We start from the raw sequence: 15,742 nt of genomic DNA on the forward strand, positions 1-15,742 counted from the left end.
AAAGAGCCTTATGTGTCTTTTGCCTCAGTTACAGGATTACATAATTATCTCTTATGGGTCTTGTTACTTAAAAATAACCAAAATTATATCTATTATGAAAATCCCATTTTATTAATATTTATGCTGGTACAAATAAGGAATTTATCACACAGTATGTTTTAATCACATTTTCATTAGGAAAAGTGTAAATCTGATAGTTGCTTCTTGACAAAAAGCAAGTATAAACTGTTAGTACAGTCCAATTATAATGTTAATTAATACTATATTAAAATATTCTTAGGTGAGATCTATAAAATCGGCAGACTTATAATTGATGATTCACTTCTCAAAATCAAATGATGTTTTTGTTCTTAAAGTACTGCAGTTGTGTAAAGAACACTGTTGAATTTAATAGGAGCATTGAAGTAAATAGTGTAGTTTATTAGAAGTTACCTCAATGTAGAGGAATTCTTCCAGTGTTATTTTACCTTCTGTTTCAAAATTAGGTTGTATATATTTACCCTGATAAGATGATGCAGTAGAAGAGAGTTTATATGCTTTATACCTGAAAAATATAAAAGTCAGTGTTTTAGAATAGAAAAATCTACATTTTCTTATAGACTTTTTATGTATTGTAGATAAGTAGGATACATTTTACCTTTGGAGTCCTGAAATTGGATATTTCTGGCCAAGTCAGATTTGTTGCTGTATCTTGATTTAGCAGTTAGCACCTTTGTAGCTGTAAAAGATGCTTATTTTACATGACATTGTAATATTTACTAGTCATATCTTTGTAAATATTATATTTTCCCTCATATTTACATAATTCTGTTTAGTATAACAAAGGAGACTTTCCTAGTTTATATTATGAAGACCTTGATTATAAAGGGGTTTCTATTTTGTACTGTATTTCAATTAATGACCATGTTATATAAATACTTTATAACCACTTAATGTGAGAAATATAATACAGTCAATCCTTGATCAACATGGGGATTAGGGATGCCAGCTCTCTGCACAGTCGAAAATCCATGTGTAACTTTACAGTTAGCCTTCCGTATCCACAGTTCCATATCTGTGGATCATTATAGTACTGTAGTATGTATTTAGTGGAAAAAAAACCCAAAACCTTGTATAAGTGGATGCACACAATTCAAACCTATGTTGTTCAAGGGTCCACTGTACACTTAAAAAATAATATTTATTTGGTTTTCTCTCCTAATTGTAATTTATTTTATTTTTTATTGCCTACATTTTAATTAACTGTTTAACTTGTTTTTATATTAGTGATATGTTCCTAAATTTAATTGGAATCCTTTTTATACTTGGATTCCAGAGACTATTTATTGCAGGCTTCCTTCTTGAGGTTAAAAATTATGCTTGTGGTTTGCTTGGATAAAGTGAAGTTCTGCTTAAGTGGAATTTTATTTTCACAATTTTATGTACTGCGATTTATGACATTTGGTAATTAACATTTTACTAATATATTAAAAAACATCAGTGTACTAGCCAGCTTCTTCACTTTTAAACTTATATAACTTTTTTGGTGTCAGGTTATTTATATAGTGTGATTATTTTTGACTATTGTCTCTACTTTTATTTTCTAGCTGAAACACTGTAGTCGGTATATACATGACTTATTTCCTTCACTCATCAAGAATTTGGATCCAGTACCACTTAGACATCTTCTTAATCTGGTCTCAGCTCTTGAACCAAGTGTTCATACTGAACAGGTAATTCATTCAAAACATAATTTTTTTTTTGTAAAGGGAAAATTTATTTGTGATCCAGATGATTTAACTTGTAGTTTATTACTGTTGGCATTTCAGTTAGGCAAAAGGATATTAAATTTGTTACAGTATTTCCTAAAACCGCTAATTTCAACCTCTCCTCTTTTTTTTTTTTTTTAAAGACACTGTACTTGGCATCGATGTTAATTAAAGCATTGTGGAATAATGCACTAGCAGCTAAGGCCCAGCTATCTAAACAGAGTTCTTTTGCATCTTTACTAAACACTAATCTTCCCATTGGAAATAAGAAAGGTTAGTAAAGTATAATGTAATTTGAAGTAAGTTGTTCATAGCTTATAACTCAAATTCGAAATAGTTTCTGCAAATTCGTTTCAGTTTAATCTCAATTTTGAAATAAGTTGGAAAGGGAGGTGTTGGTTTTCTTAAAACGTTAATAAATTGGGGTTAGGTCATGTTTTTGGTTTACTGTTCAAATAACAGCAATAACGTTTCAGTAGTTACTGGATCTTCTTTCACTAGTGTTCTTTTAAGAAAAAAAACAAAACTATGTCATAAAAGCTTTAGAGCTTTTGGTTAGAAAACAGTCAACATGATTTCTTTTAGAAATAATTTTGAGAATAGAACATAATGATACATTTCTCTTTCTGTGTTTTCTACTTCAAAGTTTTCTGTCTTTCCAGGTATTTTATATGTGCTTTTACGTGTATAACTTTCTAGGGTTTCCTACAAGTTTATCAGCTTTACCCCTCTTTTTGTTTCCTGACATCATATACTACCCTTTTCTTAGGCTTTCCTGTCTGTGCAGGCACCCACAAGTACTACGACACGTGGTGGGGACTTATATTATTGCAGGTTTCCCTACCTATATCTTGTTGATTATGTAATAAAAACAACTGATATGTGCCCCAAAGAAATTCAGTCACTTAGATTATTTCCATCCTGTTTTTTCCTTTTCCTTCAGAGGACGAAGAGCTCAGAAGAGCTGCACCATCACCTTGTAAGTTGAGTCTTAGAAATGTATGGCAAGATGACTTGTAGTTTTATTTTGATGATCATCTAGATTTAATTAATTTTATATAATATATTTGTATCATATTCATAAAGTTCATTTTGCATAGGAGATGTAAATCCTGACTACCTATCTATCTTACTTACCCTTTTTGCTGAAATCATTAGTATCCTGACTTTTAATTGAAATCATGTATATCTTCTTTAGAAATAATTGGCAAATGTTAACATATTTCCAGATTATATTTTTGGCTACTTAGCATGAAGCTTTGGTATATCAAAGAATCAAAGGATTATGACATTCTGATAGATCCATGTTAATACAAGTTAGAAGTAAAAAAAATCCCCATCATTTTAATATAGGGTCACCTGCAGCCAGTCCTCAAAGCAGTGATAACAGCGATACCCATCAAAGTGGAGGCAGTGACATTGAAATGGATGAGCAACTTATTAATAGAACCAAACATGTGCAGCAGCGACTTTCAGATACAGAGGTATGAAAATACTTTTTCCTCCCGCTTTAAAGAGATTTTTTGATTTTTGGGTTTGTGCCATGTTTATCCTTCGAACTGGGAATATAAACATGATGCCAGTTGAGGCCTTTCCTATCTTTTAAGTATCATTGAGGTTCTTTACTTTTCTTTGAGTTTTTAATTCCATTTTGTATTGTTCAATGAAATTTGTCAGGACTGTGACAGCCTTTTAAAAAAGTACAGTGTGTTAATGTCATTTACTTTTTTCTTACTAGTTTAAATATTTATTTAAGTCTCTTTGTTTCTAAATATAGGAATCCATGCAGGGAAGTTCTGATGAAACTGCCAACAGTGCTGAAGATGGAAGCAGTGGTCCTGGTAGCAGTAGTGGACATAGTGATGGATCTAGCAATGAGGTGAATTCTAGCCATGCAAGCCAGTCAGCAGGGAGCCCTGGCAGTGAGGTACAGTCAGAAGACATTGCAGATATTGAAGCCCTTAAAGAAGAAGATGAAGATGACGATCATGGTCATAATCCTTCTAAAAGCAGTTGTGGTACAGATCATCGGAACAGGAAATTAGAAAGTCAAGCAGGCATTTGCTTAGGGGATTCCCAAGGTCCATCAGAAAGAAGTGGGACAAGCAATGGAACAGGAAAGGACCTGGTTTTTAACACTGAGTCAGTGCCATCAGTAGATAATCGAATACGAATGCTAGATGCCTGTTCACACTCTGAAGACCCAGAACATGATATTTCAGGGGAAATGAATGCTGCTCATATAGCACAAGCATCTCAGGAATCTTGTATTACACGCACTGGGGACTTTCTTGGGGAGACTATTGGGAATGAATTATTTAATTGTCGGCAGTTTATTGGTCCACAGCATCACCACCACCACCACCACCATCATCACCACCATGATGGGTAAGTCTACCTAAAAATAAAACAGCTTACATTTCCTTTAGGGAGTTAATTATAGCCTATATTTATTCAATTGTGATATATTCTAGATCAGTGCTGTCCAATAGGAATATAATGTAAGCTAAAAATGCATGCCATTAATGTAAGCTACAGATGCATGCCATAAGTATGTAATTTCTAATTTTCATTAATTAATTAATTTATTTTTGGCCACTCCCTGCAGTTTGCGGGATCTTAGTTCCCCAACCTGGGATCGAACCCGTGCCCCACTGCAGTGGAGACATGGAGTCTTAACCACTGGATCACCAAGGAAAGTCCCAATTTTTAATTTTCTAATGGGCACATTTTAAAAAGCAAGATGAAACAGAGAAGATTAATTTTAATTATAAATTTTATTTAAAGCAGTAATATCCAAAATATCATATATCCACATGTAATCCGTGTAAAATTTTTAATAAAAAATTTTTTTGTACTAGGTCTTCAATAATCTGTGTATATTTAATACTCTTAACATCTTCGTTTAGACCAGCCATTTTTTACATGTGCAGTGACCACAGGTGGCTAGTGGCTGTTGTATTGGACAACACAGATCTAGATCTTCAACTCCTTGTAATAATTGCCTAATAGTAGATAGTAAATTGCTTGTGGAAACTTCCATTAAAGTGTGATCATGAAAAGGGAAATTTTATGCACATTCTAATTTTAGGATATTAGTAAGGATAAAGCCTCAGCATAAAGCTTTTTGATTATCTGTGAAATATACCTATGGTGTTTAATAGTAAGTGATTCTGTCATTTACTAGTGTTATAGTATTGGGCAAGGTACTCAGTTGTTCTTACTATCATTTTCTCATCTATAAAATAGGAATAATGGTACCTATCTCATGGGCTTATTGTGAGCATTTCATGGGCTGATATGATTGACACATAATAAGAACTTAATACATATTAGCTGCTATTTATTATTACTATCATTGCAAGTAGTAATATTTGAGTTAATGATGAAATAGGGATATGTAGTTTATCAGGATTTATCTTAAACCTGACTATTTGCCGGGCCTTTCAGAATTTAATATGGTTGTTTGGGAGAACTACACATCCATACATATTCCTACTTTATTTCCTTTGCCTTTTTCTTCTTATCATTAACCCTTATGAGTTTACAGTAATGTTTCTTAGTCTTGGCAGTATTGATGTTTTGGGCCAGGTAATTCTGTGTTTTGGATTTACAGCAATGTGAACGCTGCCCTCTGCATTGTAGGATGGATGTTTAGCAGCATCCCTAGCCTCTAGGCCTACATACTAGAGGAATCTCCCAAGTTGTGATAACCAAAAATTGTCTCTAGACATTGCCAGATGTCCCCTTGGCCTTCTGTTTGAGAACCACTGGTTTATGGTCTGACATTACAGAAATGCACATTCAGAGTTCTCCCCAGGACATACTGGAGACAAAGCAATTAGTTCAGAAAACTGAGGAGGGTAATATGTTCAGTTTGGTACATTGTAAATCTCTTATAGTGTTCATGCCAACCCTCTACCTGAAAAGACCTAATGATTTATTTTTTTTATGTTAGCCATTTCCATATTCTCTGTGTATGGGTACCATTTGTGAGTCTCTAAATCAATCCTGAACTTTTCTTCTTCGTGTTATTTTTATCATTTTGTCTTTACATCCTTAGAGCACCCCGTATGGTATGTTTTAGAAGGGAGGGCTTAATAGGTGTTTATTGAGTTAAAAGTCGCTCAGTTAATACTAACCACATCTAGATTGCAGCTGTAAATTGAAATTTTTTTCCTTATCTGATTTGATTCTGCAGTTGGATGAACAAATGTAAATAAATTTTAAGGTTTCACTTTAAGATTTGAGTTTATAAAAAAATTATCTAACAGTTAAGTTTACTGATTTTGTTTTTCCTAAAATTATTCTCTTTGAAGTCGTTTTAGTGAAGTGTGTTGATGAGCCAGATAATATGTAGGTATATATTGTATAATTAATATATAGTATAGACTTTGTGGGCTTTTTATTTTTTGTAAAGCTGTCAGTATTCCATATTGTTAACAAACAAATGTAGCTTTATTCTTGAGTGGGTTGTAACTTGTGCCAAATGTTTTGAGAGATATTTTTTTGTGATTCACAATGTGCGTTTAAATTTGTAATTGCTGACTTTGTACTCCTCTCTGTGTTACAGTCATATGGTTGATGATATGCTAAGTGCAGATGATGTCAGTTGCAGCAGCTCCCAGGTCAGTGCAAAATCAGAAAAAAATATGGCTGATTTTGATGGTGAAGAATCTGGGTGTGAAGAGGAGCTAGTTCAGATTAATTCACATGCAGAGCTAACATCTCATCTCCAACAACATCTTCCCAATTTAGCATCTATTTACCATGAACATCTTAGTCAAGGTAAGGTTCTGTAGTAAGTAAAATATATTCCTTTATTTAAAATAGGAATAATTTATATAACACATTGTTAAAAGGAATCAGCAATGTTTTGTTACTTCAATGTTTTTGCCAAGTAATTTTCATATTATAGTTTTTTTCCCCAAGGAAATGAAATTATTATGAATACTCCATCATGAATATGAAGGTTGCAGTTCCATCAAGAGATATTTAACAAGGAAAAGAAATAAAAAATAATATGTATAAAAATTATAGCTTTGTATTTGAGAAAATATATGGCTGCATTAGATTTTATATTCAGGAATTTTAGGACTTAAAAGTAGGAGATTACACAGAATCACATGTTGTATGATTCCATTTATATAAAAGGACTAAGATAGGCAAATCTGTAGAGATAGAAAGTATAGATTAGTGGTTCCCTGTGGCTAGTGAGGATTGGGAGAAATAAGAGGAGGGGTGACTGCTAAAGGGTGAGGTGTTTCTTTCATCTGGGGTGATGAAAATGTTCAAAAAACGATGGTTCTAATCACTCTAAATCAGTCTTAAAAAGATGATAGGACATGACCAAACTCTAAAGAATAGAGGTTAGAAGAGGTTAAAGAATAGTAGGAGATAAAGGAGGAAAGGGAGAAAAATTAAGAGGGAAGACAGTTCTAGAATTGGCAATTTAAAGGTCCATATCCAACCTCTTGCTTGGTTACATACCATCAGCACTTAGTAGCCTAGGACATGGGTTTTGGGATGCCAGTAAATTATAAACTAAGTAAACCAGAGAGATTAGGTTTATGCTTTTAAAGCCACGATCAGACTTGGAGATGCAATTTGTGGATCTTGGCAACAACTTTCTGATTTCAACTGTTACTTGCGTATAATCTAGATAAGGTTATTTTGACTTTTTTTTTTCCTTTTTTTTGGCCGTGCTGCGTGGCTCGCGGGATCTCAGTTCCCCGACCAGGCACCGAACCCGGGCCCTCAGCAGTGAGAACGCGGAGACCTAACCACTGGACTGCCAGGGAATTCCCTGTTTTGACATTTTTGTTGTGGTTGTTGAGAAATGAATGGGTTAAGATTGAGGTCAATTTAATTTTATACCATATTTATTAAATTTTCACCATTCTTCTATTCTTAACCTGTTTTCCTTTTATTCAGTATTGTACATGTTTTTTTACTATATGAAGTTAGAAATTGAGCAAAATATTAGACGTATTATTGGTCTCCAAATCTACGTTGTATTACTGTGTATTTAATACTATAGAGAACTCTTCCAACACAGTAAGACAAACAATACAATTTAAAAACGGGCAACAGGTATGAATAAATTTAGTTACTTCATAAATGAAGATATAAAAATGGTCAGTAAATACATGAAAAGATGCTCAATATCTACAGTCATCTGGGAAATTCAAATTAAAACTACAACTGGATATTTCTACTCATTTCGGATGGGTAAAAAATTAAGGACTTAATGATATCAAATGATGCTAAGGATGCAGAGCAACTACAACTCTCATACATTGCTGTGAAGGAGCTTAAAATAGTACAGGCAGTTTAGAGTACTGTTTTAGCAGTTTCTTTTAAAGTTAAACTTGTACTTACCATATGACCCAGCAATTCCTATTCTAGGTATTTACCCAAGAGAAATGAAAACATACGTCCACAAAAAGATTTGTACCTGAATGTTCATAACTGCTTCATTTATGAACCTCAGCTGGAATTAACTGGTAGATAAACAAATTGTTGTATATTCACAGTGGAATAAAAAGGAAAGAGCTACTGATACGTTCAACACCATGACTGAATATCAAAAAACATTCTAAGCAAATGAAGCTAGACAGAAGAATACATACTGTATATCATTTATATGCACTACTAAAATTTCCTAAAGTAATTTATAATGATTGACATCTACTCAGTGATTGGTGGTGGGGATTGATTGTAAAGGGACACAAGAGAACTTTTTGGGGTGATAGAAATGTTCCGGATCTTATGTATTTATATTGTATTTTAATAAAATTAATTTTAAAAAGTAAATACCAAAACAAATAAACCAAACAAACCCCAAACTTAAAAAGTCAAGCTACAAACTGGGAGAAATATTTGCAAATCATATATCTAATAAAGGGCTTGTATCCAGACCATATAAGAACTTTTACAACTCAGTAGTAAGACAACTTAATTAAAAATTGGGAATTGATTTATTTCACCAAAGAAGGTACACAAATGGCTAATAAGCACATGAAAAGATGCTTAGCATCATTAGTCATTAGGGAAATTAAAATTAAAGACCAGAATGAGATTCTACTGCATATCTATTAGAATGGCTAAAATTAAAAAGAGTGACCATACCTATGTGTTGAAAAACAGTATGGCAGTTTCTTCAAATTTTAAACATACGTGTTTACCTTATGACCCAACAATTCCACTTCTAAGTATTTACCCTAAAGAAAAGAAAGCATATGTCTATACAAAGACTGGTTATATCAGTGTTATGGCAGCATTATTCATATTAGACAAAAACTGGCAACTATCCAAACTTTCAGTAATTGGTAGATATATAAACAATTTTTTCATATAGTGGGATATTATTCTGTATTTAAAAGGAACACACTACTGATAGATGCTTCAACATGGATGAACCTCAGACATTTTGCTAAGTGAACAAAGTCAGACATAAGACTATACATAACGTATTGTATGATTCCATTTATATGAAATTTCTAGAAAAGGCTAATTTATGGGGATGGAAGAACAGACTAGGGCTCAGGAATGGGATCAGGGATTAAATGTAATTAAGAATGAGGGAATGCTTTAGGGTGGTGAAAGTGTTCTAAAACAGAATTATGGTGAAGGTTGCATAGTTCTCATTTTAATGAAATCAATGTACATGTACAGTTTAAGAGGGAAATTTCATGGTAAAGCTGTTAAAGACAATGAAGCATTTTTGCTTAATATAACAGAGCTAGGGAGAGTTCATAGTCTGGCACTCAAAGTCTGAATTATTATAATAGACGCTTTGAATTTAATTGAATGTTTTGAGTAAATCATCTCAATTAAAAAATCTTTAGGTATAAGACACTTTACAGAAGGTCATTTAGAGGAACGTCCCTTGGCTATATAGTTAATTCAGTTAAATTTTCTTCTTAATGTTTAATTTGGGTTTCAAATATTTATATACAGTTCTCTTGACATGTGGAAAACATTAATCATACTTATTAGTAATAGTGAGGAGGCTATGAAATAGTGGAGAGGCTATGAAAACTTTTCTTATTTTACTTTAGTAGTATCAAACTCTAAACAGTACTATTCTGTCTCATTCATAAAGCAACTGTGTTAATCTTGTTTTTATCTTGTGATGTAAGAAGAGATTTATTGTTATACTTCACTTTGAATTTGTTAACTTTATGAATGCTGTAGTTCACTTTACAATTTCAGTCAACTGCATTGCTCTATAGTGTGTTATATTTTGCCCCTTCAGGACCTACAGTTCATAAACATCAATTCAGCAGTAATGCTGTAACAGACATTAATTTGGATAACGTTTGCAAGAAAGGAAACACTTTGTTGTGGGATATAGTCCAAGATGATGATGCAGTAAGTTATTTAATAAACCCAAAAGACTATAAAATTACAGCAAAATGCATTCAGTATAAACAGTAACTTTATGTATATACATTTTTTGTAGGTTAATCTTTCTGAAGGATTAATAAATGAAGCAGAGAAACTTCTCTGTTCCTTAGTATGTTGGTTTACGGATAGACAGATTCGAATGAGATTCATTGAAGGTTGCCTTGAAAATTTAGGAAACAACAGGTAAATAGGAATTAAAAATTTTTTATACAGTAATCATATTCATAATCAATATTCTTATTGACCTAGATATGGTGGGTTCATAGCATTTAATGTACCGTTATCAACCTATTTTTTTTTTAGTAATTGTGGTTTTTATATTAGTTCTAAACTGTTTTCCCCCACAGGGTTTATATGTTATCACACAGTCTTGCTTTTTTCAGCACTTTTCGGCACTCTTGATTAGATCACCTCCAACAGAGACAAAGGAATACTGTCTTCTTGATTCTGGGAACATGGTGGTGATTACTCTATTTTCAGATTACAGTTTAAATGTTCTTGAACTGTTATATATAAAGGAAGCTAAATAAGATAAGTGAAGTTAAACTTAAGCTGAAATATAAACATTTTGATAATGGCATTGTTCTTCCATCTGGGTGGATCTGTTGACTTCTGTAGTGCACAAAGAATTAGGTTAGTTGTGTTTTTTTCCTAGTTTGAATTCTGCTATATATTTATATACTTCTTATTGGGGCTCAAATAATTACCACAAGTTTCTTGACTTTCAGTTCTGTTCTGTTGATACAGTCTCCAGTTTCCCTTATACTGCTCTGATAATATTGTTCCATTCTCTGATGTAGTAAATTCAGTTATTAATTGAATATATATATTTTTTAATTTATTTTTTTGTTTATGATTTTTGGCTGCGTTGGGTCTTTGTTGCTGCGTGTGGGCTTTCTCTAGTTCCGGCGAGCAGGGGCTACTCTTTGTTGCAGTGTGTGGGCTTCTCATTGTGGTGGCTTCTCTTGTTGCAGAGCATGGGCTCTTTAGTGCGTGGGCTTCAGTAGATGTGGTGCGTGGGCTCAGTAGTTGTGGCTCGTGAGCTCTAGAGCGAAGGCTCAGTAGTTGTGGCGCACAGGCTTAGTTGCTCCGCAGCATGTGGGATCTTCCCGGAACAGGGCTCCAGCCTGTGTCTCCTGCATTGGCAGGCAGATTCTTAACCAATGTGCCACAAGGGAAGCCCCTAATGAATATATTAATATTTTCAGCTTACCTCTGCCCAGGCTCAATATAAATGTCTAATTTTATTGAATATTTAACTGCTTCAAAAAAATTTTTTACCTAATTGAATTAGAAAAAGTATGTGCAATATTTAATTTTTTTCTTTTGATCTTTAAAGGGCTATAATTGGTACAATCACAATAGAAAAATTGCTTATTCATGCAGGTATAAGAAACCACTAATAGACCCCTGTTAGTGGATCAGTTGCCTCATTTGGCATATATTCTTTAAAAAGAATGCTTTTAATGGGTGAATGATATTTCATCATTTACATAGATATTATAGAAATTAGTTTTAAAATGTTTTGTCTTTTAAATATTTTTTAAAATATTTATTTATCATTTATTTATTGTGGCTGCTCTGGGTCTTAGTTGTTATGTGCGGGATCTTCATTACAGCACGTGAGATCTTTGTTGTGGCCTGCGGACTCTTAGTTGCGGCATGCAAACTTAGTTGAGACATGCATGCAGGATCTAGTTCCCCAACCAGGAATTGAACCTGGGCCCCCTACATTGGGAACGCAGAGTCTTACCCACTGGGCCACCAGGGAAGTCCCTAAAATGTTAATTGTCTTTTAAAAGTCTTTGTGAAGCTAATGAATACTTTTTTAAGTTGTATCAATTTTTATTCCCCAAAAGTGCATCTGCATATCCTGTGGCCCAGCAGTTGAACTGCTAAGTATGTGCCTTTTAATCATACATCCAGAAGGTCACCAAAAGACACATTCAAGAATGTTCATAAAAGCATTATTCAAAATAACTATTCTTTGTACTGCTATCTAAATGACAAAAAAAGAATAGGAAGGAAAATTAAATTGTGGACTGTTTGTTGAATGAAATAGTATATATATAGTAGTAAAAATGAAAGAACTACAACTGCATGGAGTAGTGTAGTTGAATCTCACAGACAAAATTTTGAGTGAAAGAAGCCAGATGTAAAAAAGTATATCTCTATTACTCTGTTTATACAGAGTTTAAAAACAGGGAAACTGGGACTTCCCTGGTGGCGCATTGGTTAAGAATCCACCTGCCAATGCAGGGGACACGGGTTCAAGCCCTGGTCCGGGAGGATCGCACATGCCGCAGAGCAACTAAGCCTGTGCACCACAACTGCTGAGCCTTGCGCTATAGAGCCCATGAGCACCAACTACTGAAGCCCGCACGCCTAGAGCCAGTGCTCCACTACAAGAGAAGCCACCGCAGTGAGAAGCCCATGCACTGCAATAAAGAGTAGCAGCAATGAAGATGCAATGCAGCCATAAATGAATAAATTAAAAAAGAAAATCAGGAAAACTATTGTATTTAATAGGATAATGGTTACTCTTGGGTTGTTAGTGACTGGAAAGGGGGCATATCCCAAGGCTTCTGGGATGCTGGTAATGATTTCTTTCTTGATGTTGGTGCATGTTACACAGGTATGTTCACCTCCTAATATTTTGAACTGTCACTTAGGTTTATATGTGTTTTTTCATGTATGTTACTTCAATAAAAAGGAAAAAAGCTATGTGAAAGATGAAATATGTAGCCTTTAAGAGTCAAATGTTTTCAAAGATTATATAATGATATGGGCATATACTCATAGGCCCGTTTGTTAAAAAAATTGCAAGCAATATGTGAGACTGTAGAATGGTTATTTCTGGGAGGAATCAGTTAATTTTTTCTTCTTTATGGTTTTCTATTTTCTAATTTTTCCATAATGAGCATATATTTTTCTAAGTAGTGTAGCTTAAAAGAGACAAGAGGGGGCTTCCCTGGTGGCGCAGTGGTTGAGAGTCTGCCTGCCGATGCAGGGGACACGGGTTCGTGCCCAGGTCTGGGAAGATCCCACATGCCGCGGAGCGGCTAGGCCCGTGAGCCATGGCCACTGAGCCTGCGCGTCTGGAGCCTGTGCTCCGCAACGGGAGAGGCCACAACAGTGAGAGGCCCGCGTACCGCAAAAAAAAAAAAGAAAAAGAGTAAAAGAGACAAAAGGAAAATTCTGTGTATAAAATGGAAAATCATCATTTTGGATTTTTTTTAAGCTTTAATTTGTTCACTCCCAAATCACTTGAAGTTGAAGCATTTTTCATTTGTTGGAGGCAATCCTGTACCTAATCATAGTTACTTAATGGTTTATTGACATATAGTAAACATAACTATTATATTGATGTTAATTTTGGCCTCAAAATTTACTCAGATGGTTCCTGTATGTATTATGCTAGGCCTCTTATTAATTGGTCATATATGCCAGTACTTAGAGCATAGTGGCATTTTTTAGCCTGTGACATATGCAACACATCCAGTGTGTACCGGCTGAACTTACTGAAGTTATCATGCAAACTGAAAAATAATTAATTTTTTAAAACATTATTAGTTCCGGTTTCCTGATAAACTAGTGTTTTTTTTTAACATCTTTATTGGAGTATAATTGCTTTACAATGTTGTTTTAGTTTCTGCTGTATAACAAAATGAATCAGCTATATTTATACTTTTATCCCCGTATCCCTTCCCTCTTGCACCTCCCTCCCACTCTCCCTATCCCACCCCTCTAGGCAGTCACAAAGCACCGAGCTGATCTCCCTGTGCTATGCAGCTGCTTCCCACTAGCTATCTATTTTACATTTAAACCAGTGGGTTTTAATGGGGGTGATTTTTTTTCTCCCTAGGTAGTATCAGTATCTGGAGATATTTTTGGTTGTCACATTAATGAGTGGAATTGGAGATGTTACTTTGGGCTAGGGATGCTACTAAACATCCCTCAATGCAGAGGACAGCTTTTCACAACAGAATTGTGTGAAGTGTCAGTATTGATATCAGAGTTTGAGAAATCCTATTCTGAACACAAGAATCCTTTCTCCAAGGATTCCTCTCCCCCTGAGTTTGCCATCACAGTAGGAAAGGAATGTTGCACACGGGTGTTAATATTAATAGGAAAGCTCTTCCTTATGTTGAAATAAATGGGCCACTGAAATCTTAACTCATTTACTATTTTCCTGACATTTGACCGAAAAAACCCCACAGATGTCTGCTTCTTGATGATGTCAACTTTTTATGTAGTTTACACAGGTTTTATGTTTCCTTTTATTTTCTCTACATTGACTTTTCTTTTTTTTTTTTTTTTGCGGTACGCGGGCCTCTCACTGTTGTGGCCTCTCCTGTTGCGGAGCACAGGCTCCGGACATGCAGGCTCAACGGCCATGGCTCACAGGCCCAGCCGCTCCGCGGCATGTGGGATCCTCCAGGACCGGGGCACGAACCCGCATCCCCTGCATCGACAGGTGGACTCTCAACCACTGCGCCACCAAGGAAGCCCCCTCTATGTTGACTTTTTAATTTTCCTTCTAGTTCCTCACTTTCCATGGTTTATAGACCTGTCAACAATTTTTGTTTGTTTTTGCTGTTCTATGGTCTTATTACAGTTTATTTCACAAAATGAACTTAGCTTTCTTTTGAACAGTAATATGGGCTCATTACTTCTTGGGAAGCATAGAGATCTGAAAAAGGAAAAGTCTCCCATAAATCACCCATAATTCTGCCACTTATACGGAACCCACTGTTAACACTTTAAAACACTTTTTAAAGTTTTTACACTTGAAAACACTTTAAACATGCAGCATGTGCCTTATGCACATTTAGCCTTAGGCAGATTGTTTTATAAGGCATATAACATTTCAGCGGTGCAGGAGGTTTAAAGTTGCACACGGAAACACATAGTAGACTGGTTTGCAGAATGTTGTCATAAAGTGAGAGCATGAGGTAGACAGTAGCTCCCACAATGAAAAATCCATTACTTTTCAGCTTGGTATTTGTCACTTCAGGTGAGTGAGATAAGACTGCTGTCTAGTGAGTAGGGTGGAAGTAGGAGTTGGGTTGTAATCAGCCCCTTTGGTGTTTTATGTTTACTAGAAGGCAGGTAGGTTCACATGCAGGTTCACATCCTGGGCTAGGTACCTCCTGAAATTCTGTGGCTTCTTGAGAAATGATTTGAGACTCTGTCTGGGAACCTATCCAGTGTGCTATTTTTTTGCCATTCTTTATGCAGTAGGTAGTTTAACCCACGTGTGAAATTTTTTGCCTTTGAATACAAAAGTAAAAATGCTCACGAGTCAGGGATTCTGTTTACATAAATAAAGGTTCATATAATTAAGAAATGCATGGTACTATGTACTTTTTTTTGGTTTTGTTTTCTCTCTGTAAAGACTGTATTATATACAGCATTTTTTGTCAACTCTTGGTATGTACTATAGTTTAAAATGACTGAGGGACTTCCCTTGTGGTCCAGTGGCTAAGACTCCATGCTGCCAATGCAGGGGGCCTGGGTTCGATCCCTGGTCAGGGAACTAGATCCCACATGCTGCAACTAAGAGTTTGCCTGCTGCAGCT

The 15,742-nt window shown here is 34.9% G+C and overlaps 1 protein-coding gene across 4 annotated transcripts in view; it reads left to right on the forward strand.

Annotated features, from left to right (window-relative positions):
• Positions 1–15,742, forward strand: part of USP34 (ubiquitin specific peptidase 34) — a 232,622-nt gene that overhangs the window by 98,280 nt on the left and 118,600 nt on the right. For 3 of the 4 annotated variants that reach the window (XM_024753009.1, XM_024753012.1, XM_024753013.1), the window contains exons 11-18: positions 1,587–1,712; positions 1,892–2,021; positions 2,692–2,727; positions 3,102–3,232; positions 3,526–4,136; positions 6,322–6,536; positions 10,009–10,124; positions 10,216–10,343. In XM_024753009.1, coding sequence (XP_024608777.1) covers positions 1,587–1,712; positions 1,892–2,021; positions 2,692–2,727; positions 3,102–3,232; positions 3,526–4,136; positions 6,322–6,536; positions 10,009–10,124; positions 10,216–10,343 — 1,493 coding nt within the window. The remainder of the gene's footprint in view (positions 1–1,586; positions 1,713–1,891; positions 2,022–2,691; positions 2,728–3,101; positions 3,233–3,525; positions 4,137–6,321; positions 6,537–10,008; positions 10,125–10,215; positions 10,344–15,742) is intronic. The other variant, XM_024753011.1, reaches the window with a different exon arrangement.

The sequence above is a fragment of the Neophocaena asiaeorientalis genome, unplaced genomic scaffold (assembly GCF_003031525.2).
Source record: "Neophocaena asiaeorientalis asiaeorientalis breed wild unplaced genomic scaffold, Neophocaena_asiaeorientalis_V1.1 scaffold100, whole genome shotgun sequence".
In the NCBI taxonomy this organism is placed as follows: Eukaryota; Metazoa; Chordata; class Mammalia; order Artiodactyla; family Phocoenidae; genus Neophocaena; species Neophocaena asiaeorientalis.